The sequence below is a fragment of the Pipistrellus kuhlii genome, unplaced genomic scaffold (genome assembly GCF_014108245.1).
Source record: "Pipistrellus kuhlii isolate mPipKuh1 unplaced genomic scaffold, mPipKuh1.p scaffold_m20_p_21, whole genome shotgun sequence".
Taxonomy (NCBI): Eukaryota; Metazoa; Chordata; class Mammalia; order Chiroptera; family Vespertilionidae; genus Pipistrellus; species Pipistrellus kuhlii.
The window spans coordinates 12,592,618-12,618,857 of NW_023425520.1; the positions used below are offsets into that span (position 1 = coordinate 12,592,618).

Below are 26,240 nucleotides of genomic sequence, written 5' to 3' on the forward strand. Positions count from 1 at the left end.
AGTGATTCTGACGGAGACTGGGGCTGGGGCTGGGCTGAGGAAGCAAAGCAAAGCAGGGTTTGCCTTTATGAAACGTTTGCAAATCCCCTCATTGCAGAAGCGGCACCAGTGCAGACGGGCGTTGTGAGGAGCTGTGGGGGGCCGGGGGGCGGGGGGGGGGGGGAGCCGGGGAACGCAGGATCTAAAGAGAGGGCAAGGGGAGCTGTGGTTCCCCGTTAGTGAGGGCCTGAAGGACAGGGTGCGGCCGGGTCCCGGCACCCCCCTATGCCCCCCCGCACACCCTCTCCCCAGCACCTGAGGACAAAGACCCGGAAGCAGGTGACCAATCCCTCGGAGGCCCAGCGCGGGGCAGGGAGCTGCGGCTGCCCAGGAGCCAGGCCCCACCCCCCCCATGGGGGTTCGGGCAGGGCCTGCGCAGTCAGTGACGTGGGGCATCTGCGGGCTACTCAGTAGGTGGCTCCCTCAGGTCCCAGGCAGAGACCAGCCTAGATTGCTGAGATGAGTGGTTTTGTTGCTCTTTTTGTTACTAAAATTTCAGGATATTTACGTTAGGTAAATTTATCAGAATTTAACAGAATGGTAATATTTTAATTATATTGTCTAATTTTCAAAATAGAATTGTCATTAAGTCAGAGAACTATAAATCCTAGTGTAAGGAATTTTTTAAAATTTTACATTCTGGTGTCAAAGCATAAACCCAGCGCCTGCACTGAGGTGCGGTAAGCGTTGGGCCGGGAGTTGGAGAAGCTCGCAGGAGGGGCGGACTTGGGCTGTGGGACCGCGGGACCGGCGCCTCGCGTGGGGAGCTGGAGCCGACGGGCAAACCGTGTGAGCTCGTTTAGGAGGGCGAGGGGCCGAAAGCAGACGGGAGCGGGAATGGGGAAGGGCCCCGGGGCGGGGCAGCGGGCGGCAGGGTTAGACGTGGGAAATGGAGGAACCCAGAGCACTCGTGTCCAGACTCACTCGTGTTAACCTTTACCGTCCAGGCGTCCGAGCTATCCCCGGTGGGGTCTGACGAGCACATGGAAGGCCCCATGGGGAACAGTCGTTATAAGGACCGGGCTGCTCTAGAACCCGGTGTGTGCCAGGAGCAGCACATCCAGGCCCTAGACAGCAAAAGACCGAATGGCAGACCGACCGGTCAGCAGGGGCAGCAGGCCAGCAAGGCCCATGCCAGCGGAATGGCGGTCATGGGGGGCGGTGGCGACCAGCGGCAGTGGGGGGCGAGCAGGGGGCAGGGCCGGCCACTTGCAGGTGGTGCGGGCTCCTGATCCGCCCGCCCCGTTACCTCCCACAGAGGGAGCCACTGGACACCCCAGAGGGCTGCTGGCCTGTGAGAGGGCATGGTACCCCCTCCCTCAGTGCATGAATTTCCGTGCACTGGTCCTCTCGATAGGACATAATATTTGGGAGTGATTCTGCACTCACACTTTGAAATGTTTTTACTCTGAGTAAAAAGCGGGTTATATTGTATCACTCCAGCATGTGCAAATTAGATCTGACTTATATTTTTAAATATATTTTTACAGAGAGGAAGGGAGAGGGATAGAGAACTAGAAACATCAATGAGAGAGAAACATCGACCAGCTGCCTCCTGTACATGCCCTTGACCAGAATCGAACCTGGGACCTTCCCAAACCGGTTCCAGCTAGATCTGACTTAATGTCTATTATTAATAATATACAGTTCGGGGCTGCATCGACAAACAAGTTCCAGTTAGTCATACATATATAGATCTGACCTTGACTTAGATCCAGACAAACCCCAGGCGAGGATCTGACAACCAAGAGCCTGCAAAGACCTCACTGGTGCTCCAATTGTTTGGTGGCTACTGTTCCACAGAAAACGTGCGCGGCATTTCAGCTCCCCTCTGCACTAGGTTGTTCTCGTTTATCGCTGCCTGCCTTGCAGAGATGACGTTCCCTGTTCTCGCCTGCAAGAAGGAGCACATCACAAACAAAACGAGGCGTGAGGACAGGAGGGCGCCTCCCGGAGTCCCACGCTCAGTGCCGGCTGCAGCCGCGCCCGCCAGGGCTCCGCACGCACCATTTCTGGCCGCGCAGGACAGCACACGGATCTGGCTTCAGTTTTCATTGCTTTTTGCTATTTTTAAGCTGCAGATCCTTTTCGTGAAATGGAGTCTCTGATGTGAGGGGGCCCCGGGGCCACGCCGCTGTCACTGCAGACCTGGCGAGGCTGGAGGCCTGCCGAACCTTTGCTCGGGTTTGTCCGAGAACACTGTCCCGCTCAGAGGCGGCGCCGGGCGGAGCGCGTCTTCCTGCCGAGAAGCCGGGGCTGACGCCGCAGGGAGTGGTCAGCGGAGCGGCCCAGGCCCGCGGCCGTGTGCAGTGCGGCGTGAGCCCCGTGGGAGCCCGCATGTGTGCGTGTGTCAGGGTGCACCGTGTATGAGGGGTGTGTGTGCAAGAACATGTGTGTGAGCACACGAACATGTGCGTGAGAGAGTGTGTATGCAGGGACATGTGTGTGCAGGAACATGTGTGCGAGTGTGTGTGCACGAACATGTGTGTGAGGGTGTGTGCGCATGAACATGTGTGTGAGGGTGTGTGTGTGCATGGACATGTGTGTGAGGGTGTGTGTGTGCATGGACATGTGTGTGAGGGGTGTGTGTGCACAAACACGTGCGTGAGTGTGTGTGTGTGCACGAACATGTGTGTGAGGGTGTGCGTGCGTGCATGGACATGTGTGTGAGGGGTGTGTGTGCACGAACATGTGTATGAGGGTTGTGTGCATGAACATGTGCGTGAGTGTATGTGTGTGCACGGACATGTGTGTGAGGGTTGTGTGCATGAACATGTGTGTGAGTGTGTGTGTGTGCACGAACATGTGTGTGAGGGCGTGTGTGTGCAGGGACGTGTGTGAGGGTGTGTGCGCACGCGAACATGTGTGTGAGGGTGTGTGTACATGAACATGTGTGTGAGTGTGTGTGTGTGCACGAACATGTGTGTGAGGGCGAGTGTGTGCAGGGACGTGTGTGAGGGTGTGTGCGCACACGAACATGTGTGTGAGGGTGTGTGCGCACGAACATGTGTGTGAGGGTGTGTGTGCACGAACATGTGTGCGCGCACGAACATGTGTGTGAGGGTGTGTGTGCATGAACATGTGTGTGAGGGTGTGTGAGCACACGATCATGTGTGTGAGGGTGCTTGTGCACGTGTCCTATTTCTTTCTGTTTAGTTTCAGGAAAGACAGCATTTTCTCTCCAATCCTGTGAGTGGGAAGGCATTCACGTAGACACATTTCTCACTGCATTTCCCGGTGCGCCAGCTGCGGGCTGGCTGTGTGCGCCTGCCTCCCCTGGGACAGGCCAGCCTGCCTTTGCTGAAACCGGTTTTAGAGATTAATTCTGGGAGCGAGAGCGCCCGCCGCCCGGCAGTGCCCGTGCTCCGGGGACCTCCGTGTGCAGCGGCCCACAGGGCCCCTCCAGCCCCCCCCCCCCCCCGACCGCCCACAGCTGAGGGCACTGTCCTGTTTGGTTTGGTCCTGAGTGGAGCTGTAGAGGTGCCTGTCCGAGCCTTTGGTCCCGGTTTAGTTAAATAACGGGCTTCTGGGGCGCTGCCTCTTGGGGCGGACACCTTCCTGAGCACAGGCGGCGCCAGGCTGTCCGGCGGTGGGACAGACCGGGCGTAGGGGCAGCGGACAGTTAGCCTCGCAGCTCTGGGGCAGCCGAGTCAGGCCTCTTGCTCTGTGGGGCCCTTGGGTCGTTGGCGGGCCTCCGCGTCCCCACGTGGCGGGCTTCTGTGCCCTTGCGTGACGGGCTTCCATGTCTTCGTGTGGCGGTTCCGTGTCCCCACGCGGCACAGAGGCAGGAGCTGTGGTCTCCGTAAGGCCCCCGGTGTCATCCGTGACCTGCTCACCTCCAAAGGCCCGCCAGGATCTCACCATGTGGGTGTGGACACACGCCGCTCAGCTCACTGAGCCGCTCACCCGGGCCCGGCTCCGTGTCCGCTTCCCCGCACCAGTGATCGCCACAGGGTGCCTCTCTTCATCCGGGCCCTGGCCCGGTCCTGTCTGCCCGTGTGCCAGGAGCGGGGCTGGAGAGGCTGCTGCCCCCAGCACGGAGCCCGAGGGGCTCAAAGCAGACGCAGCCCCTCCCACACGAGGTGCTCAGGGCCAGAGCAGCAGCACACTGTGGCATTCGACCCGAGCCCAAGAAGAGGGCTCAGTGGAGAGCTGTGAGCCACATATCTTGAATGTTTCACGTGAACTCGAAACATGTACATTGAATTCCTTCACCATTGCGGTAAGCTCATTGACCTTTGTTGAAGGATTTTTTTTTGTTGTTGTTCAAGAATTTTCCACTGTTCAGGCTTTTGTTTTGTAAACAATACCTATTCGTAGATATTGTCTCATCTGGGTGTTCCAGTTGTTGTCTTTAAAAAAAATATATATAGATATATGTACACATACACACACACACACACACACACACACTAGAGGCCCGATGCATAAAATCCATGCACAGGTAGGGTCCTTAGGCCTGGCTGGCAATCAGAGCTGATCTGTGGGGCAACTGGTGGGGCGATCGGGAGAGGGGGGGCAACTGGCCTGGCACCGCCTGCTTGCTGACTGACCCTTACTGCCACTGGTTGCCTCCCTCTGCGGGGTGACCAGTGGGGCAATGGGAGACCCCCCACTAGCACCCACCTTGACTGGCCTGGGGCCTGCGGGCTGGGGGCAGCTCCTGCATTGAACGTCTGCCCCCTGGTGGTCAATGTGCATCATAGTGACCAGTCCTTCCATGGTTCTGTCGATTTGCATATTAGGCTTTTATTATATAAGATGGTTTTATTGATTTCAGAGAGGAAGGGAGAGAGAGAGAGAGACATCAGTGATGAGAGATCAGCTGCCTCCTGCACGCCCCACACTGGGGATCGAGCCCCCAACCTGGGCCTGTGCCCTGACCGGGAATGGAACTGTGAACTCTTGGTTCATAGGCTGATGCTCAGCCACTGAGCCAGGCCGGCTGGTGCAGTTCGGTGTCTTTTAATTGGAGTGAGAACTTAAAGAACTTGAGAAACCATTTGATTGTAGGGTTTCTAGATGCTTCCGAAGGCACCTCCCCATCTTGCCGCTTGTCTCCGCCACACCTGGAACCCAAAGGAATGCCCAAGGACTCAGAGGCCATCTCACTAATTTCCCCGAGACTACTGCCTGCCCCATATTCCGTCAGGGCAGACTTACCGAAAGTGAGGGATGCAACGACAAGAACCAGTGGGGTCACAGGTCGCACAAGCGCCCCTGGCTCTGGTGCCACAGCAGCCCTGGTTGGCGGGTGGGGGGCGGCGCAGGTGGCGGGAGTGGCGCTGGGTAGCAGGCAGGTGGCATGGGAGACCCTCCGCTACGTAACCGCGTGAAGGCGCCTGGACACGTCCTTCGAGGAAGGAGACGAGAAAAACCAATCCACTTCCTGTGGAGGCCTCGGGTGAGAGCTGTATCTCTGTAGAAGGCTTTCTTCCAGACTTATCTGGGCTGAACGTTGCCTAAAGTTTCTACCAAAACCGGCAGCTTGTTTTTTGGTGAAAAATAGAGTATTGCATGTTTTCAGTCACATCTCATGTATCTGTTAGATTTGGTGTTGTTTGTGAATCCTCAGATGTTGAAGGATGCATTTCCGTGTGAAGATGTATCACATCGTAGTCAACACTTTCATTAAGAAGAAGGACAGGTCCCGCAGGCTGGCCGTGTGTGCTGGCTCTGTGACTCACTGGGCGCTCCTGTCGCTCATTTACCCATTGCTGCCGTGGGCTCGCTGGGGAGGGAGGGGAAACGCTGAAATAAGCCTGAGCTCAAAACAGTTTGGTTATGAAACTTCCCAGCTCAACAGCTCTACGTGGGGGAGCAGAAATATACATACATTCTTATTAGTATTTTAAATCCTCACCCGGTAATATTTTTCCATTGATTTTTCCAGAGAATGGAAGAGAGAGGGAAATCAGAGAGAAACACATCAATTGGTTGCCTCCTGCACAAGCCCTGACCAGGGCCTGGGCCGGGGAGAAGCCTGCAACTGAGATACGGGGCCTTGATCAGAATCGAACCCGGGACCCTTCAGTCTGCAGGCCGATGCTCTAACCGTGGGGCCAGACCAGATAGGGCTGGGCTGTCTTTCTAAATCCGCCGTGTGACCAGTGCCTCCTCACGGGTCCGTTGTTCGCCATCTTCCGCGCGTTTCGTGTTCCGAAGGACGCGGTGGCGTGCTGCCTTCACGGGGGCCGGCCCGGCCGCTGGGAAGCGACTGTGCAACTGAGCGAGGGGAAGCGGCCGCCGGGCTCCGGCGAGTCAGCTGAAAGGCCCTGACCCCGTCTGTCACTCAGCCCGGGGCAGCTCGCAGGCCTGGGACAGGGGCGGGCCTCTCGCTCTGGTTTTCAGAGGAAGCTCAGCGGCAGGGAGCGCGCTCCGGAGGCAGAGCTGTCTCCGCTCACTCCTCCCCGGCCGCTGCCCCCGAGGCTGCCGGCCTTTCTGGAGGGGCCCGGCATCCCCGCCCCGTCCGGCAGGCTCGGTGGGGCCGGCTCCGGAGTGGAACCCACGCAGGGCTTCTGTTGGCGGCAGACCCGACGTGGGAGTGACAGTGGTGCCGAAGAGGCTGAGCCTCGCCAGAGTGGTGTCCGGGGCGGGTGTGTGTGTGTGTGTGTGTGTGGCGCCCGGGCCCCGTGCTTCCGGACTGCGGGCGGGCCCGGTGGGTGTGGAGCGGAGGGCCGTGTTAAGCAAGAGGTGCAGGGTGCCAAGCAGCAGCCCCGAGCACGCTGGCTGCCAGGGGAGGACACCCTGTCTTTGGGGGAAGAAGGACCCGTCAGCATGGGGAGCGGGGAAGGAACGTGGCTGCCTCCCGTGAGGCCGTGCGAGTCCACGTTTACACGTCAGGGACCGACTGGCCACCCGCACACAGCGCCCGCCGCTCCTAGGAGCCCGGCACCAACAACGCAGCACAGGGAAGGCTGGCTGTGGTTGTTTAATGCCTTTTATTGGTGTCAGAGAGGAAGGGAGAGGGAGAGAGAACACCCTCCATGAGAGAGAACCATGGAAAGGCTGCCTCCTGCACGCCCCTCATTGGGGTCGCGCCCACACCTTGGGCCTGTGCCCTGACCGGGAGTTGAACCCTGACCTCCTGGTTCGTAGGTTGATGCTCAGCCCCTGAGCCACGCCGGCCGGGCGGGCCCGTTGGTGGATGGTGCTATGGGGCAGCGTGGCTCACAGGTCCGCTGGGCCCTGCAGAGATGCGGCCGGCCCACGGAGGTGCGTGGATTCCGGGGCGTGTCTGCCTGTGTGACAACACGGGGTCCGGGCAGAGCGCCCGCAGCACCCAGCACTGATTTGATGTTTGACGTTCGCATACTCGGGCGTCCTCTAAGGTTAGTTTACCCCTTCCTGTTGTCAAGTTTGAGCAATACTGAGGTGTTCTTGCCAGTAACTTACCGGCCAGGAACCCGGAGTTCCGGGCCCACAAAAGGTGCAGAGCATGGGCCAGGCGCACTCACACTGATGTATGCGCAGCCTGGGAGGAAGTGTGACACTTCCAGGGAAGGCGAGACTCACTGGCGTCAGCGTGGACGCACAGGGAATGGCAGCGAACGGTCTGGGTCTGGCCCTGGGGTCGGAGTGGAACCCACCGCCTGGGCCTCCTGCTGTGCCCACGACGCTTCCACAGAGGTGCCAGCGGGTGGGCGCTGCTGGCCGCAGGCTCTGCTGTTAGGTCTGCTCCTGGAGAGGTGGAAGGGCGCCTACGGGGGCCGCGGCTGCTCGGTCCCCTGCCGGTGGAAGCCTCCACAGGGGCCGGTGTCCCAGGCCTTGCGGAGAGGAACTGGGCTCCCAGGCCAGGGGTTCCAGCCTCAGTGTTGCGGCCGGTTCTCCCCACCTGCCCGCTGGGGCTGCGGCGGGGACGGCTTGCTGTGCGGGGCGGGGCTGGTGGCCCGGCAGCGCGGTGATCGAACGCGCCCTGACGGATCCCTGAGGGCTGGACACTGACCAAGCGGATGGCCAGTGTCCCTCCGTCCCCAAGGGAGGCGTCCTCTGAAGGGCACTCCCCCGCGGGCTGTCACGGTGGAGCCTGCACAGGGAGCCTGGGAGGCAGACCAGCCTGTCCTTGGGCTCGGGGTGCGGACGCCGCCAGCTGGTCCTGGGGGGAGACCACAGGTCCCGCCTCGGCTGGGGGCGGGCGGCACATGAATGGCCTGGAGCCCCTGGGACTGGACCCTGGTGCCCTGTCTGTGCCGGGCGCAGCTGGTAAGTGCCCACTGCTCTTCCCGCTGAAAACCGACGCTGACTTTCCTTCTGAACAGAAAGGACGGGGCCGTTTGCACAGCCGGGGCCTCGGGGAGGGCTGACGGGGAGGGTCTGGCGGGGTGAGCTGTGGAGGCCTTACCCGGGACACGCTGGTCCCTGGAGCTCGGACGGATCCGAGCTGCCTCCCACCACGCGTGGGGCAGCGTGTTCTCCGCTTGGGGACCAGGTGGCTGGAAGCACGGGCTCACGAGGGCTCCTGGTTGCTTTGCTTTATGCGGAAATGCTCCCACGGCCCGCGATTCCTGTGTGGGGCGTCAGCAGGGAGCCCCGGCCGGCAGGGATGGGGTGATGGGAGGGCCTGTCCCCGTGCCTCCAGTGCTCCCGCACACCCCTCTGCTGCTGCTCCCCTGTGCTCTGGGACACAGAGGGGCGTGCTGCTTCAGGAGGCCTGGCAGCACCTCGCTCTGAGAATGTGCACGCTGAACTAACACCAACCCTCACCCGACTCATTGCCTCTTCCTCACGAGATGAGAGGGGCACAACGAGCTTCCCTCGTGCTGTTTGTAGAAAAATAAAGGGAGGCCCTTCGTTCGGACTAAGACCCTGTTTGCAAAGTCACAGGACGGAAGGTTTAAAAACGTGTGCTTTCCCGGCCTCCGAAGGCAGCCCTGCACGGACACTGCCGCTTCGCAAGGAGGGCTGTGGGCACGGGAGAGGCTAAGGAGATAGCCCTTCGCGGCCGCGCTGAGGAGGACCTGGCACAGGGACAGGCTCGGAGCGGCCGGGCAGGCCGCCCCGTCAGCCTCCGCGGGGAGACACAGCTCACGGGGGCCCACGGCTCTGGCTCGGTGGAAAACACTTAGGAGAGAGCGCCGGGTGGTCGTCTTCGGCCCCTCGGCCCCGCCGCAGCCCGGAGGGTCCTGGGGAACGTCAGGGGCGGTGGGATGGCTGGGTGAGTGGAGCCCTCCCCAGGCCGTGTGCTGTCTTCCAGGAAGACTGTGTTCCCTTGTCAATGCGGACACGGTTTCCAGAGCGGGCGGCACAGAGGCTGGCTTTCCTTAGAAGATGACTTCCCAGCTGCCCAGGCTAGAGGAGGGCTATGACCCCCCTGGTCACACTTTTGACTTTTTATTTTAATTAATATACTAGAGGCCTGGTGCATAGATTCATGCACCAGTGGGGTCCCTCACGTGGTCTGGGAGGATCAGGCGAAACCCGCAGTCCAATCCTGCCTGGCGCTCCCGCCCATCCGGGCCCTGCTGTGCCTGGCTTCTGGTGCCTGTGGGTCAGCTGAGGGCTCCCGCTTGGGAGCACACTGACCACCAGGGGCAGCTCCTGCATTGAGCACCTGCCCCCTGGTGGTCATTGCATGTCATAGCAACTGGTCCACCAGTGGTTTGGTCACTTAGCCTATAATATATATAGATTTTATTGATTTCAGAGAGGGAGAAGGAGAGAGAGATAGAAACATCAATGATGACAGAGAATCATCGATTGGCTGCCTCCTGCACGCCCCACGCTGGGGATCAAGCCCACAGCTTGGCCTGTGCCCCGTCAGGAATCAAACCCTGACCTCCTGGCTCACAGTGACGCTGAGCCCCACCTGCCACGCTGACTGGCTTTGGACCAGATTGGTTCTCTCCTACCACCAAGTGCACCTGCTTCCTGTGGGGCATTTGCCTAACCTACTGCTTCCACCTTGTTTAGGTACAAGGGAAAAATCTACGTTACAATGTGATAAGCTAAGGCGTGTAGGGACCATGCCCCGCATGGAAAACGCGTCTTCCTCCTGGGAGAGCGACTGTCTTATCCGCGTGTGGCACCCAACGCACCGACACCCTCCGTGTCTGCGCAGGCGCGCCTCAGGGCTGGGTTCCACCCAAAACCATCTTTCTACGGGGCGCTGTCTACCTTTTCTCCGTGCGGAGGAGGCGGTGCGTGGGGAGGGCCCCTGCGCCGTGCCCTGACTGTCCGGGGCCCAGGGTGCGGGTCAAGCTGGCCACGCCCGGCAATCCGGCAGGAAAGGCGTGGGGACACTGGGAACCCCTCGTGTGTGGGCTCCGGGTCCCGCCGGCTCCTTTCTCTGGTCTCCTGGCGCGGACTCGCCGGGACCTCGCTGGTTAATCCGGATTTCACAGCCTGCCTGCGACCCCGCTCAGGCATCTCCCGCCCCCCTCCCCTCCCGGGCCCGCGTGGATCGGGAACCGCCCGCCTACGCGCCCGCGGCTGTGGCAGGTTTCCCGGCCGCGCCTCCGGCAGCCGCGTGATCCGTCCCGCGGCGCCCCGCACAGGCCGGGCGGAGGCAGGCTGTGCGCCCGCACCGAGCCGCCCCCCGCTCCGCCCCGCACAGCGCCGCCACCCGCCCGCCCGCACCGAACCGCCCCCCGCTCCGCCCCGCACAGCGCCGCCACCCGCCCGCCCGCACCGAGCCGCCCCCCCCCGCCCCGCCCCGCACAGCGCCGCCCCCCGCGCCGCCCCCCGCTCCGCCCCGCACAGCGCCGCCACCCGCCCGCCCGCACCGAGCCGCCCCCCGCTCCGCCCCGCACAGCGCCGCCCGCCCCGCGCGCCGCCCGCCCGCACGGAGCCGCCGGGAGCCGCGCGGAGCCGCATCTGCAGCCGAGCGGGCCGGGCCGGGGCGGGGCTGCCGCAGTGCCGCCCACGCAGGAGCGCGGCCGCGTCCGCGGAGCCCCGGGCGCGCACCTGGGGGCTGGGCCGCGGAGGCTCAGAGGAGGCCCCGCCCGGGAAGCCCTCCCGCCGCACCTGCACCTGCACCGCGGGGCGCGGAGCCGCCACCATGGCTCACGCCGCGGCTTCCATTAAGAAAGTCCGCGAGGCCGAGCTGGAGGAGAAGGAGAAGGTCCTGGAGCGCGAGAGGAAGAAGCAGCGCCGGAGCCCGCGGGGCCGCGCGGAGCGCAAGAGGAAGGTAGGGGCGCGGCCGCCCCCCATTCCGGCCCCCTGAGCCCCCCTGAACCGCCCCGCCCCCGGGTCCCGGGCTGCAGGGCGGTGCGCCGCGGGGGGCGGCCGGTCCGGGCAGCGGGGCCCCCGGTGCAGCTGGCTGGCTGACCGCCCAGGCCATTCCCCGCAGTAGGGGCGCCCCCCCCCCCCCCCCCCCGTTATCTTCATCCAGCCCCGCCGGCTCCGTTCCGGGTCTGGAGGGGCGGGGGCGGCGGAGGCCGCTGTCAGCCGCAGCGCCTCTCCTCTCCTCCCGTTAGTCAGGGACCACGGTGTGTGCGGGCAGAGCGCTGGCGGCCAGCAGGGCCTGGGCTTTAACGCTGCAGTTGTTATGTTTATTTTGTATTTCTTTGGTTTCCAGCATGAATCTCAGGCTTTCTCTTTCCGGACGATGGGTTAGGTGCCAGGCCAGGTGGGAGAGGGGGTGGCTCAGCTGAGAATTACGGTCTCGTTAACCGTTAGCCGCTGTCCTCCACCCGGAGGCCATCTGGCTGGGGGCTGGCTTCGGGGAGGGCGGCCCGGCGGGCAGGCCGCAGGCGACGCGGGGATGGATGGATGGATGGATGGATGGATGGATGGTCAGCCTCGGGAGGATGCGGAGGGCATGTGGCGCCAGGAGCAGTTTGTGCTCGGCTCTGGGATGAGGGCCGGCGTGTGCTCAGCACTCCTGCTCAGCGCTGAGAGTGCTCCTCCTGTGCTGGAAGGGGCGCCTTTTCCATGGGCGTCTGCGCCCTGTTCTGGACGGAAGCCTGAGGGCCCCCTGCGGCTGAGCGCTCCCTGACCGGGACCACACTGCCATGCCCACGGGAGGGCCGCGCGGCAAGCCTTGGCGGGCATGGCGCTCTGGGTGCGCTGTCTGCCCGCCTGCCGGGGCCTTCCTGCGGGGCACTGGCTCCTGCTTTTTGTTTTCTTCTGTTGACCCTCACCCAGAGATCCTTTCCCACTGGTGTTTGGAGAGAGTGGGCAAGAGCGGGAAGGACACATGGATGTGAGACACACACATCGATTGGCTGCCTCTTGCGTGCGCCCTGACCAGGGCCCAGCTGGGGAGGAGCCTGCAGCCGAGGTGCGTGCCCTTGACCAGAATCAAACGTGGGACACTTTGGTTTGCAGACGACAGTCTGTCCAGGAGCCACGCCAGCCAGGCTTTTTGTTCTGTCTGTGGTCTCTGAGCCCACGGGCCCCTTCCCTGGAGCGCTCCCTCCTCGCCAGGCCTGCCTTCTGGCTCTGCTCCTCTCCCTGCCACGGCCGCGCACTTTCCCGGACATACCACCTGCATCTCGTGTTCTCCACGCAGCCTGCCGCCTCCTGCCAGGACGCTGTCACGACCTCTCACTCGCTCCCCAGAGGACCAGGCATACGCCAGGAGGCCTGCTCGCCTGGCCTGTTCCTCAATCCGTGCCCTTCCTGTGCCGCAGGCCAGGGGAAACCTCGCTGTGCCCGGGGCAGTGCAGTGGCTCGGATGCTGCATTGCTCTGAACGGAATCCCGCAGGGCAGGCATGGCCATTGGTTAGTCGCGTGGTCATGTGTCAGGATCTGCCCAGCCTCACGTCTGGATGCTGTCCCTCGGCCAGACCCACGGGGAATGGGGGGTCAGGGCGGATCCGGCGCAGCTACTGCTTGTTCTTGTTCTGGTTTTTAGACTCACCTGGGGGTGGTCCTCCCGCCCACGGCAGAGGCAGGCGCTGGTGGGTGCTCACCGCTCGCCGAGGCTGAGTGTGGGGCTGGCTGTCAGCGGATTTGGATTTATTTTCTAGATCACAACCCCTCCCCTTGTCCCCCCTGCCCCCCCTCCCCCTGCCCCTCCACCCTCCCTCCCCCTGCCCCTCCACCCCCCTCCTCCTGCCCCTCCACCCTCCCTCCCCCTGCCCCTCCCCCCTCCCCCTGCCCCTCCCCCCTCCCTCCCCCTGCCCCTCCACCCCCCTCCTCCTGCCCCTCCCCCCCCTCTCCCTGCCCCTCCACCCCCCTCCCCCTGCCCCTCCACGGCCACGGAGCCAGCTCTGAAATGTGGTTTGAGAGAAGAACAAGGTGTCTCCCCATCATTCCTTACAGTAGCTCCTGAGGAAATGGACCCGGAAGGTGGCGGTCAGTGGCTCTCCGGAGCTCCCTCCCAGGAAGTAGCCGGAAGGTCATTGTGCTGTGTGTCCTGTGCCCTTTTCCGCCCACCGGCCCCTCGGCCATGCAGGTGCTGTGCGTCACACATGTGGACATTCATCTGTGACGTGCCCTTCAGACAAGCCTGCGTCCCCAAATTCAGGGAGGCCTGTCCCGCTGCAGATAGAAGCCAGCTGGAAGGCATAAAAAACAAAGAAGCTGCTTTTGAAAACATTTTCACTCAAGTGAAAATTATTAAGTAATAAAAACAGGACAATTAAGTAGCCTCATATTTGGATTTATTTTTAATATTCTTATGTGAGCTTCCTGTTAATTAAAAATATATCTTTGCATTATGATCTTGTGCTCCATTCCATGTTTCAATACATTTTAATTATTTGTGAACTGGAAACATGCTGCGAGCGTGGCTGCAGTCCCTCTGCCGGCCCTCGGAGCGTGGTTTGTGAGCGGCACCGTCTGGCCTGCGGGACCTGCTTCCGTCGCAGGAGAGGAGAGACCGGGTGGCGGGACAGCGCGCCGTCCTGCTCTGCGCGGTCACGGGAAGCTGTGAGCAGGTGGCCCACAGGGAAGATGCGTTGAAATGAACTAATCCAGCATTTATTTGCTTAAAAGACTCCATCGATGCTTTAGCTTTTCACAGGGAGAAGAGGCTGATGTTAGCTGACATTATTCTAAGTCATTTCTTTTTACGTCCAGATGTCGTGTGTCCAGGGCAGGGCCTAAGAGTTGTAGACTTGAGGAGGATGCTGGAACTTCATCAAATTTCTCACACGCTTGTGAGATGCAGTTGTAAAAAGAGATTCCCAGTAAAATGTTCTTTCCACAACCACGTGCTGTTTCTCAATTGCACTTTTTTTTTTAAGTTTTGAAAATAAATAATTTCCAGAGGCTGGTTAAAAAACAGCCACACCCACCATCCCATCCTTGAAAGCAAAGCATATCTTGAAATAATCTTCCTCATTTAAACAAAATGGCCTGTTATTTTCAAATAAGTCGATATGCTCTCCGTTTCTCAGCACGGACAGCCCGTTTCCCGAGGCGCCGTAAGGCCTGTGTCCGAGCGGGCCTGGCCCACGGAGAGGCACGCGCACGGCTTGTCCTTAGGACCCTGGTCCCTAGAAACTTCCTGCCGGCGCCCGCACGGCGCCGAAGCCCAGCCTTTCCCGGTGAGAAGCTGGCCGTGCTCCCAAGCACCAGGGTGGCCCGTGCCCACGCTGAGGGACTCGCTGGATCAGACGCACTAGTTTGTGGCAGAGTTGGGATGGGAGCCGAGGCCCCTGAGCTCTTTGGCGGGAAATAGGGATGTGCTCCTCAGCCTGGTCCCGCACAGAAGGTGGAGTTAGTGACTCAGCCTTTAACGGAGACGCCTCCCTCTTCACCTGCAGCCCTGTCCCGCACCTAAAGGAATGCAGTGACTGCCGAAACCGGTGTGCTCAGTGGATAGGGCATCGGTCTGCGGACTGAAAGGTCCCAGGTTCGATTCCGGTCAAGGGCATGTACATTGGTTGCCAGCACATCCTCAGTAGGGGGTGTGCAGGAGGCCGCTGGTCGACGTTTCTAACTCTCTATCCCTCTCCCTTCCTCTCTGTGGAAAATCAATAAAATATTTTTTTTTAAAGAAAAAGAATGCAGTTACTAAGAACACAGTAGTGACACATCTGAGAGGAAGTTGTATACCCTTATGGCTGTGATTCTGTTGTAACTGCACCAAAATATTCCATGAGATGTTTAAAAATGAGCTGTTCAAAGACTACATTTGCTTCTTAAGCACAGCAGTTGCCATCAATGATGGACTATGATTTTATCATCGTTCTTTTCTATTTTTATTAAAAATGTGTGTGTACATCTGCACTCTGGCAGCTGTCACAGAAAGGTGGTTTTGTGTGGGACAAAAGCAAACTTCCAAGTCCTTTCCATTGGTTTTCATAGAGAAAGGTTCTGATCCGCTCTTTGCTTTTATTTTATTTAAAAAAAAATTTTATTGATTTTTTTTACAGAGAGGAAGGGAGAGCGATAGTTAAAAATATCAAAGAAAGAGTTAAAAATATCAATCGATCAACTGCCTCCTGCACACCCCCTACTGGGGATGTGCCCGCAACCAACCAGTACATGCCCTTGACCGGAATCGAACCCGGGACCTTTAAGTCCGCAGGCTGATGCTCTATCCACTGAGCCAAATCAGTTAGGGCGGCTCTTTGCTTTTATGATCTTATTATTTTGGGGTGATTACAGCTTATTATTTCTAGGACATCTTTGGGAGTCCCCCCCCCCCCCCCCCATTTTCCTGGTCTCTACTGCTTGTTAAATTGGTGACAATGAGAATACTTACTGAATATATACAGTGGTTTATCACCAAGTTGCAAAGGGGCATGGAAAGATGAAGATTTTTAAAAAATCCTCACATGAGGATATGCTTTTATGATTTAAGAGAAAGAGGAAGGGGAGTTGGAGGAGAGAGATAGAGAGAGAGGGAAGTGGGGGGGAGAGAGAGAGTGAGACACTGATTGATTACCTCCCACACACTCCCCAAACAGGGATCAAACCCACCCCATGGCTATGTGCCCTGTCGGGGAACTGAACCCGCCACCTTTCGGTGAACTGCACGATGCTCCAGCCGAGAGCCCAGGCCCAGGCCGAGGTGCAGCCTCATAAAGTGGTGGCAGCGGCGCCCTTTTTGAACACGGAAGGAAGTTTTATTTGCAATGCGGAGAGGCACGTGCCGTGTAAATGTCGAATCGTATTAAAGAATGAGTGGCAAATAGACAGACATACAGTGCCGGCCAAGCCCACGTTACCGGGGCCCATGGGTGTCCCGCTGGGTGGGAGGAGCGTGGACAGCCCGGCGCCCGCCCGCCCGGAGTTCCTCGGTGCTCAGCAGTCTGATTCCGAAAAGAGCTCAGGCCAGGTTCTCAGCCCGAACACGCACACAGGTTTCTGGGCAGCAAACCAAACAGAGTCATCGAAAATGCCACTCGGAACAGAACGGGTCGGCCTGTGTGACGCATGCCTTCCAGAATCCTCCCCATGGAAAATCCCAGGAACCTTTTGAGAACATCCAGCTGTCACCCCGTCCACGTGGGAGCGCTTCCGGAGCCCACGGCCACGGGAGCCTGGCTGCCGCCCTCCGTCTGGGCACGTCCTCATGTCCCCGTGGCCACTGTGCGTGGAGGAGTCTGCGTTTTGTTGATTTCCTTTCCCACTAAGCAGAAATAAAAGGTTCCAACATACCTGTTTACATGTAGAGGCTGCCATAGAAACATACAGGACTTTTAATTTATATATATATATATATATACATGTATATGTGTGTGTGTATGTATATATATATTTTTTATTGATTTCAGAGAAGAAGGGAGAGGGAGAGAGAAACAGAAACATCAGTGATGAGGGAGAATCAATTATGGCTGCCTCCTGCACACCCCGCACTGGGGATCCAGCCTGCAACCCAGGCCTGTGCCCTGACTCGGAATCAAACCTGAGACCCTTTTTTTTAAAAACCATTTTATGTTTCTAACAGTCCCTTCTATGTCCTTGTAGCTCAGCTCACAGACCCGGTCTTGGCAGGAACATCGTTTTATACAGTGACTCCACTGCCAGGGCACTCGGCCGGCTTCTGTCAGGTTTGGGTGATGAAGAAGCTCCTTCGACCCCTGAGTGAGGGCCTGGCCACTGGCTTAGGGACAGGCTGTCCAACGTGTGGGGCTGTGGCCCAATAGTCCCGAGCATGTGGCTTGAGGTGGGCATTAAAGGACGCTGTTCAAAGGCAAGTAGGATCTTAACTTTCACAGCTGCGACCTGGTTTATATATTTTCGGAGTCTAAAACCTCTAAACACAACTTTCCCCCTCCTTTTGTTATGTTAATCTGAGTTCATAGAAATGTTTTAATTTTAAAAATCAAAAGTAATTTGTTAGTTACCTTTTTTTAAAAATCAGGTTTTAACTTGATTAGTCACTGCACTCATCTCTTGGGTAAAAACAGTGCTATGTACAGCCCATCTGACATCATGAAGAACACGGAACATATTTTGTAGAAGTGCGGTAGGCATCAGTGAGTACACAGGACATTAAGAATTCTACTCACGCCATATTTAATGCCCTTTTTGTGTCTCTATTTTCATGATGTGCCCTTTTTCGTTTGTATTTCTCGAAGTGGTTTCTTCTTGACGAGGACGACACGGGAGAGCAGGGAGCTCTCCGGGATTTTGGGGTTCCACCCGAACTGCTGGTGGGGCCGGCAGCTCTTTGACCTCGGCGATGCTTTCACTCCAGATCTGATGTGTGATTTTAAGTGTTTTTCATGAACAATCTCATCCAAGCCATCTGGGTCCAGCCTGGCCACAGTATCGGAATCCTGGCATGCATGGGAGACGGGAGACTGCGATCTGTGTCTCCATCCTCTGTCTGGATTTATTTTATTGTATCTTATCTAAACGCTTCTTACATGCTAGCCGTCATGCAGCCTATGTCAGTGTCAGTGCACAGCATTCACACACTGGGCCAGGGGGCACATGCTGGGTCTGTGACCGTCTGCTGCCTCTTGCCTGTGCTGAGCTTCTGTCCCTTCACCTGTTTATACCTGAAGTTTATACTTTCAGTCCTGTCCCCTTTCTGCCCTCCCGCACTCCTCCCGTCAGTGTGTGCTCTGTGTCTGTGAGTATGTTTCTGTCTGTTCGTTCCTTTGTTTTGCTCGTTAGGGTCCACATATAAGTGAGATCACCCAGTATTTGTCTTTCCTGGTGTTCCTTATCGCACCCAGCACAATGCCCTCCAGGTCCATCCGGGTCGTCTCAAGGACGAGATTTCATTCTTTTTTATGGCGGACCTTCCCCGGTGTACACATACCCGCATCACCCACGTGCTGTCTGTTGGGCACGTAGGCACTCTGTAAGTGATGCTGCAGTGGATGGAGAGGTCGTGCATCTTTTCGAGGGAGTGTTTTTGTCTTCCTTGGATAAGTGCCAGAGGTGAGATTGCTGGGTCATATGGCAGTTCTATTTTTAATTTTTTGAGGAACCCCATACTGTTCTCCACAGTGGCTGCCCCAGTCTGCACTCCCACCAGCAGTGCACGAGGCTCCCTTTCTCTGCATCCTCGCCAGCACTTGTCGTTTGTTGATTTGTTGATGGTAGCCACTCTGACAGGTGTGAGGTGGGACCGCATTGTGGTTTTGATTTGTGTTTCCCTGGTGATTAGCGATGATGAGCATCTTCTCGAGTGTGCGTGTGTGTGTGTGTGTGTGTGTGTGTGTGTGTGTCGGGGGGGGGGCATCTGTGTGTCTTCCTTGGAGAAAAGTCTATTCAGGTCCTTGGCCCATTTTTAAAGTGGGTTGTTTTAATTGTTTAATTTTGATACTGAGTTGTATGAATTCCTTATATATTTTGGATGTTAACCTCTTTTTTGGATGTGTCATTGGCTGATATGTTCCCTTGTTCCATAAATTGTTTTGTTAATGGTTTCCTTCGCTGTGCAGAAGCTTTTTTTCACTGTAATCCCACTTGTTTACTTTTACTTTTGTTGCCTTTGCATGAGGAGAACTTCCCAAAAACATATTAAGATGGATGTCAAACAGTTTAGGAGTTTGTGGTTCCCTGTTTTACATTTAGTGTTTAATGTATTTTGAGTTTATTTTTGCATATGGTGTAAAGCAAAGAGTCTAGTATCATTTTTCCATGCATCTGCCCCATTTTCCCAACACCATTTATTAACAGAGACTATGTTGACCCCGTTGTATGTTCTTGCCTCCATTGTCAGGTTACTTGACCACATAGGCCTGGGTTTATTGGGCTAACTATTCCGTTGCATTGACCTATCCTACCTAATAAAAGAGTAATATGCAAATTAGCCACCACCCACCACCCATGCCCACCAGCCAATCAAAGAGAATATTCAAATAAACCCAACCAAGATGGCTACAGCCACAGAGAGCAGGAGGGAGGCTTGGGTTTCCCAGGCAATGGAGGAAGCCAAGCTTTCTGCCTGCCCTTGCTGGCCTAGGCCTCCACTCCAGGCTACCAAAGTTTCAATTTTGGAAGGTAAACAAATCCAAACAGAAATGGCAGCAGCCACGGAGCTGGAAAGAGCGGAAGGCTAGGGTTGTCCTTGGCAATGGAAGAAGCAAAGCTTTCCACACACCCTGGCCAGCACAGGCCTCCACTTAAGGCTACAAAGTTTCAATTATAGAAGACACATAAATTCCAACAGAAATGGCTGCCAGCCATGGAGCAAGCAGGAAGCTTGGCTCTGCTCCAGGCTACAAACTTTCAATTGTAGAAGGTAAATAAATTCCAGATACCAGGGCCTCCGCTAGGGTCGCCAGGGTGCATGGCTGGCCTGCAAACCACCACAGGCCCCTCGCCCAGGCCACCCCATGCCCCAAAGTAACCCCCACCCTGATCCAGGACACCTTCAGGGCAAACCAGCTGGCCCCCACCCATGCACCAGGCCTCTATCCCATCTAATAAAAGAGTAATATGAAGATTGACCATCACTCCAATACACAATGGCTGCCCCCATGTGGTCAAAGATCCTGCCCCCATGTGTACACAAAATGGCCACCACAAGATGGCCAGTAGGGGAGGGCAGTTGGGAGGCACCATGCCTGCAAGGGAGGGCAGTTGGAGGCGATCAACCCTGCAGGGGAGGGCAGTTAGGGGTGACCAGGCAAGCAGAGGGAGGAGTTGGAGGCAAACAGGCTGGCAGTGGAATCTGGGTCCCTGATTGGAGAGGGTACAGGCTGGGCTGAGGGACCTCCCCCGCCCCCCTGCACAAATTTTGTGAACTGGGCCTTTAGTGTGTTTATACTAGAGGCCCAGTGCATGAATTTGTGCCTGGGTGGGGACCCCTTGGCCTGGCCAGCGATCGAGGCATATCAGGGGCCAGTTGGCAGAGGGGAGGGACCGAGGGAGGTTGGCAGGCTAGTCCCCCCATCAGAGCTGATCTGGGGGTTCAGGCGGGCCAGAGAGGGGAGGGGCTGTGAGAGGTTGGCTGGCCAGGCCCCCCATCTGGGCTGATTGGGGGAGCTGGGTAGGTGGGGGAGCCACAGGAGGTTGGCCAGCCAGGGGGGAGGGACTGCGAGAAGTTGGCCAGGTGGGAGGGGCAGTGGGAGGTTGGTTATGGGAGTGCACTGACCACCAGAGGGCTGCTCCTGTGTTGAGTGTCTGCCCCCTGGTGGTCAGTGCACGCCATAGTGGTTGTTCAGTTGTAACAGTTGCTTAAGCTTTTACACACACACACACACACACACACACACACACGAACGCACTAGGAGCTGGTGCACGAAATTAGTACACATTAAGAGGAGGACCCAGAGTCAAGTCCCTGCCCACCTACATGCACCTCAATTGCATGAGACCCAGACCCAGTTGGGCTAGATGCAGACCTGGCCAGTCGCGCCCTTGTCAAGCCCCCCAGGGAAGGGGGCGTAGGCTCAGATCCCCTGGCCTGGTGCCAGGATGGGGGCATGACCTGAGGTCCCTCAGATGGGGTGGGGTGTGCCTTGAGGTCCCCCGTCAAGCCCTGCCAGGTGGGGGACATGGCCTGAGGTCCCCCAGCCTGGTGCTAAGGCAGGAGGTGCAGCTTAAGGTTCTCCAGCCTGAGGCCAGGGCAGGGGGCACGGCCTGAGGTCCCAGTCAAGCCCACAGGGCAGGGGAGGGTGTAGCCTCAGGTCCCTGCTGATTGCTTGTTAAGGTTCCGTAAGGGAACTTGGCCTCAGCTGTGGGTGCAGTCATCTTTCTGACGGAGTAATGGTCAATTAGCATATTCCCTCTTTATTAGATAGGATATATAGACATTTTTTAAAGCCCCCTGAATCCACCCAGAATTGGAGGACACTGGAGTACATACTTCCACTCCCACCGCCCCTGTGCCCTGTCTTTGCTTCAGGAGCGACAGCAGATTCACTTCTAATGATGCTGTGATTCTCAGTTGCCATTGAGGCTAATTGGTCCACCTAATAGCAATTACTTCTGAGCAGGGCGGGGGGGGGGGGGGGGGTGTTTAGAGAGAAGCTCTAAGGCTCCCGGTCTGCTCTGACTGCTGCCCAGATGGAAGGACCTTCAGGAAGAGGGCTCAGAGCCCCCAGAGCCTCCCACCTGATGGCTGTTTGGTCTGCTCCGTGTCGGGATACGTCAGGGAGTGTGCGGGTTGGACGGTAGCTGCGCTGCCCTGGCGACCTCAGCCTTGAGATGTGGGCCCCAGGGAGCTCCTAACAGTCAGCAGCACGCTTCCCATCCCCGGCCGGGTGGGTTTTCCTTATCTTGTCAAAGTCCGATAACAGGGCATGGATGTCGGCGAGGAAGAAGCAACGAGCAGCTCACCGAGCAGCTATCCCCCTTTCGCCAGATGTTCCCGTTCCGTGTCTCTAGCTCGCCACTTCCTGCGGAGCCGGGATTGCCTGTGTGCTTCGTCTTTTGCGTGAATGTTTTCCTGGCTGCTCTCCCGCCCTCCCTGGCTCACCCTCCTCACGGCAGCCATCGGGCATCCCCACGGGTCACACGGGCACCAGCTCCACCCATCCCTCTTCCCAGCCTCCACGGCGGCCGCTGCGGTGGACGCAGCCCTCTCCGCAGACACCCTGCCAGTTCCACAACAGCAAGTCTTTTTAAGAAGACAGCACAGACCTAGCACCGGCAGCGCGGGAGGGAGCAGTGCCCGTGGCAGTGGGAGGGGAGGTCATGGGGACAGTGACGGACATGCTAACCTGGGCGTTACTTGGTTATATGCTATTTCCCATTCATACACGCTCCTTGGCTTTATATATGTGCTAGTGACCCGGTGCACGGAATCGTGCACATCGAAGGGAAATTCATTAGAAGGCCAGCAGGGTGGGACTGGGCGAGATGGGCCAGACATGCCCTGGAGCCAACCTCCCGAGGCCCCTTTCCGGCCGGCCACACCTGGGGGGGCACCATGGCTCAAAGGACGTCTGTGAGTGAGCAGGGTCTTTTCGGCAGGTGGGGTCCCTCAACCTGGCCTGGGGGGATTGGGCCAAGACTGGTTCTCTGAAATCCCCTGAGGATCACAGAGTGCGAGAGGGCACTGTGGTACAGGGTGTGGAACGCAAACACAAGCATGCAGTAACCAGATTCGGGGCCAACAGTGCCCCAGCAACAGCATAACCCACGGCCGAAGGTGGACCCGCGCGGCCCCGCGAGGAATCGGGCTCCTCTCTGGTTCCGGTGCATCGCCCAGAACCGCTGCTGCCGTCACTGCAGCCCAGCAGCTCCCGCGCTGAGCGTCTGCCCCCTGGTGGTCAGTGTGCATCATAGCGACCAGTTGGAAGGAGGAAGGGACACTTAGCATGTTAGCCTTATATATATATAGTTTTGCACAAAACTGTTCATCGCCAGTTTTGTATAACTCGCTCCTTTATAGCTGGCTCAGAAAGAGGCCACGCTCAGACTGGCAGTGGCCTCTCTTTTTGTGTCTCAATGTGGAGCATGATGGCTTTTCCACGGGTCTGTTTTCCCACAGAGCTATTTAACCTTGAGGTGAAGTTTTAAAAAGTACATTGACGTCACAAGCATGAATGCAAAGAATTTACTTTATTTCATTATTTTGCAGTCAGATCGCGTGCCCCCTCGGCCCCCACGCCCCGGTTAGCTGCCACCGTCCCAGCCGCCCAGCCCGAGGCGGAGGGCCGTGGGTTTGGTTGTGAAGAACGGGCAGCGTACTGGTGAGCAGGGACTCATTCAACACGTGATATTTACATGCCATTACCCAGCGCTTCTAATGCCCAGAACACAGGCTCGCGAGACCCGGCTAACTACGCAGAAACTGTGCCTGTCTGTCAGGGCTGAGGCGCTGGGGGCTGGCAGAACGGTTGGTGGGTGTGACTCGGCACTGTCCGCCTCTCTCCGCTTTACAGAGGCCGTGGAGTCTCCATGCTTCCCTTCGTTTACTGGGACTGTTTCTGACTGGACACGGGTACCCTCGGGCAGGGCTGTCCGCAGATGGCGACAGTGCCTGGCTCCGGGCCACTTGGTTGGAGTGAGGCTGTCTGTTTTTGACAACAGGATGCAAGTTCTCTTTACGGCCTTGTGTGGGTTTTTTCTTCTCTATCTCAGGAAAATTTTCTGTCATTATTTCTTGAAATACGTTTTCCATATCTACCTCGGTTTTCTTTCCTTCCGGAACCCCTATTATTCAAATATTGTTTTGTTTTGCATTGTCCCAAAGCTCCCGTAGGCTCTCCTCCTGCTTTTTAATTTTTTTTTCTAGAAGCTGCTCTAATTGGGTATTTTTTTCCATCTTGTCTTCTAGTTCACTGATGCGATCCTCTGCTTCTTCTAGTCTGCTCTTGATGCTTTCTATTGAGTTCTTCATAGTAGCGATGTCATTTTTCATTTCATCTTGAGTCATCTTCATTTCCTCTTGGGTTTTTTTCATTTCCTCTTGGGTCTTACTCATATTGTCAAATTTGTCTTCCATTCTTTTTAGCCATCTTAAGATAGTTACTCTGAATTCTTGCTCTGGTAGGTTGCTTACCTCTATATCGTTTACTTCCTCTTCTGGTGAAGCCTGCTTTTCTTTCATATGCGGGCTGTTTTTTGGTCTCCCCATGATCTAGGATGTCTGGTTGTGTAGTTCTCTCTCTCCTTTTCGCTGAGCAGTGGGGCAATCCTGTGAGGGCAGGTGTTCACGCCGCCTGGGATCCGCGTTCTGGGGGTCACAGATGCTTGGTGGTCGCTGCGGCTGTGGATATTCAGGCCTCTGACACGATCCTATCTTCCTCTCAAAATCTCTTTACGGCCTTGGACCTGCACGCTTTCACTGGCAGAGGAAAGGCGAAGGAGAGACTTGCTGTTGCGGAATGGAATGTTCCGGGCTCCGCTGAGGCAGGACACAGAGGCAGAGCCTTCAGAGCCGTGCGGGGTCTGTGTTTCAGGTGCTAATCTGAGTCATTGTGGTTCCCTTACTCACTTTTCAAAATATTTCTACTGATTTCAGAGAGGGATGGAGAGGGCGAGGGACAGAAACATCCATGATGAGAGTCATGGACGCTGTCGCCTGCCCGCCCCGCACTGGGGAAGGAGCCCGCAGCCGGGCCTGGGCCCTGACGGGACCAGACGGTGACCTCCGGGTTTAGAGGCTGACCCTCGACCGTGGAGGCATGCCGGCCAGGCCCCTGTTTTCCAGGAAGTCCTGTGTCGCACTGGCACCAGGACGCACAGCCACAGACGCCAGTGTCCTCCCTTTGCAGACTGGGGGGGGGGGGGGGGCGGGCTACCTCCCCCGGTGTTTCCGTGAAGGCCGGCCGCTCGCACCGGGTCCTCCGCTAACTGGGCCAGGCGCCGATGAAACTGTGTCACCGCCAGGCCTGGGACCAGGAGGGTGAGTGGGGCGGTCACCGGAGACAAACACCTGTGCGTGGAGGCCTCTGAGGGGCCGCTTCCTTCTGTCCCCGGAGGGGAGGTCCTCTGGGTCCCAAACCTTAGGAGGCGTGGGCTCCAGGCGCTGGGCTGGGGGGTGGGGGGGTGTGGGTGGTGGGGGAGTAGGAGCTGGGCAGGCGGGTGGGGGGCTGTGGGTGGTGGGGGAGTGGGAGCTGGGCGGGGGGTTGGGGGGGTGTGGGTGGTGGGGGAGTGGGAGTTGGGCGGGGGGTTGGGGGGGTGTGGGTGGTGGGGGAGTGGGAGCTGGGCGGGGGGGGTTGGGGGGGTGTGGGTGGTAGGGGAGTGGGAGCTGGGCGGGGGGGTAGGGGTGTGTGGGTGGTGGGGGAGTGGGAGCTGGGTGGGGGGTGTGGTGGTGGTGGTGGGGGGGGAGTGGGAGCTGGGCGGGGGGGTGTGGTGGTGGTGGTGGTGGGGGAGTGGGAGCTGGGCGGGGGGGGGTGTGGTGGTGATGGTGGTGGGGGAGTGGGAGCTGGGCGGGGGGGGTGGGGGGTGTGGGTGGTGGGGGAGTGGGAGCTGGGCGGGGGGGTGTGGTGGTGATGGTGGTGGGGGAGTGGGAGCTGGGCGGGGGGGTGGGGGGGTGTGGGTGGTGGGGGAGTGGGAGCTGGGCGGGGGGGTGTGGTGGTGGTGGTGGTGGGGGAGTGGGAGCTTGGCGGGGGGGTGTGGTGGTGGTGGTGGTGGTGGGGGAGTGGGAGCTGGGCGGGGGGGTTGGGGGGTGTGGGTGGTGGGGGAGTGGGAGCTGGGCCGGGGTGTGTGGTGGTGGTGGTGGTGGGGGAGTGGGAGCTGGGCGGGGGTGTGGGGGGGTGTGGGTGGTGGGGGAGTGGGAGCTGGGCGGGGGGGTGGGGAGGTGTGGGTGGTGGGGGAGTGGGAGCTGGGCGGGGGGGGGTGGGGGTGTGGGTGGTGGGGGAGTGGGAGCTGGGCGGCGGGTGTGGTGGTGGTGGTGGTGGGGGAGTGGGAGCTGGGCGGGGGGGTGTGGTGGTGGTGGTGGGGGAGTGGGAGCTGGGCGGGGGTGTGGGGGGTGTGGGTGGTGGGGGAGTGGGAGCTGGGCGGGGGGATGGGGGGTGTGGGTGGTGGGGGAGTGGGAGCTGGGCGGGGGGGTGGTGGTGGTGGTGGTGGGGGAGTGGGAGCTGGGCGGGGGTGTGGGGGGGTGTGGGTGGTGGGGGAGTGGGAGCTGGGCGGGGGGGTGGTGGTGGTGGTGGTGGGGGAGTGGGAGCTGGGCGGGGGGGTGGGGGGGTGTGGGTGGTGGGGGAGTGGGAGCTGGGCGGGGGGTGGGGGGGTGTGGGTGGTGGGGGAGTGGGAGCTGGGCGGGCGTGGGAGTGTGCGGGTGGGGGACAGGTGGGTGTTGGGCAGGCGGGGGGGTGGGTGGTGGGGGACAGGTGGGTGTTGGGCAGGAGGGGGGGTGGGTGGTGGGGGACAGGTGGGTGTTGGGCAGGCGGGGGGGGGGGGGGGGGGGGACAGGTGGGTGTTGGGCGGGTGGGGGAGTGGGAGCTATCGGGCAGGAACGAGGCAGGTGACAGGTTGGGCCGAGGCCACTCTGACCAGACAGGTC

At 58.7% G+C, this 26,240-nt stretch overlaps 1 protein-coding gene across 1 annotated transcript in view; it reads left to right on the forward strand.

The window, feature by feature from the left end:
* The first annotated feature begins 11,012 nt into the window (after positions 1 to 11,012).
* The window catches only part of ANK2 (ankyrin 2), a 177,211-nt gene continuing 161,983 nt past the window's right edge, over positions 11,013 to 26,240 (forward strand). The window contains exon 1 of the mRNA XM_045586032.1: positions 11,013 to 11,164. Within this exon, the coding sequence (XP_045441988.1) occupies positions 11,036 to 11,164 (129 nt within the window). The 5' untranslated portion in view covers positions 11,013 to 11,035. The remainder of the gene's footprint in view (positions 11,165 to 26,240) is intronic.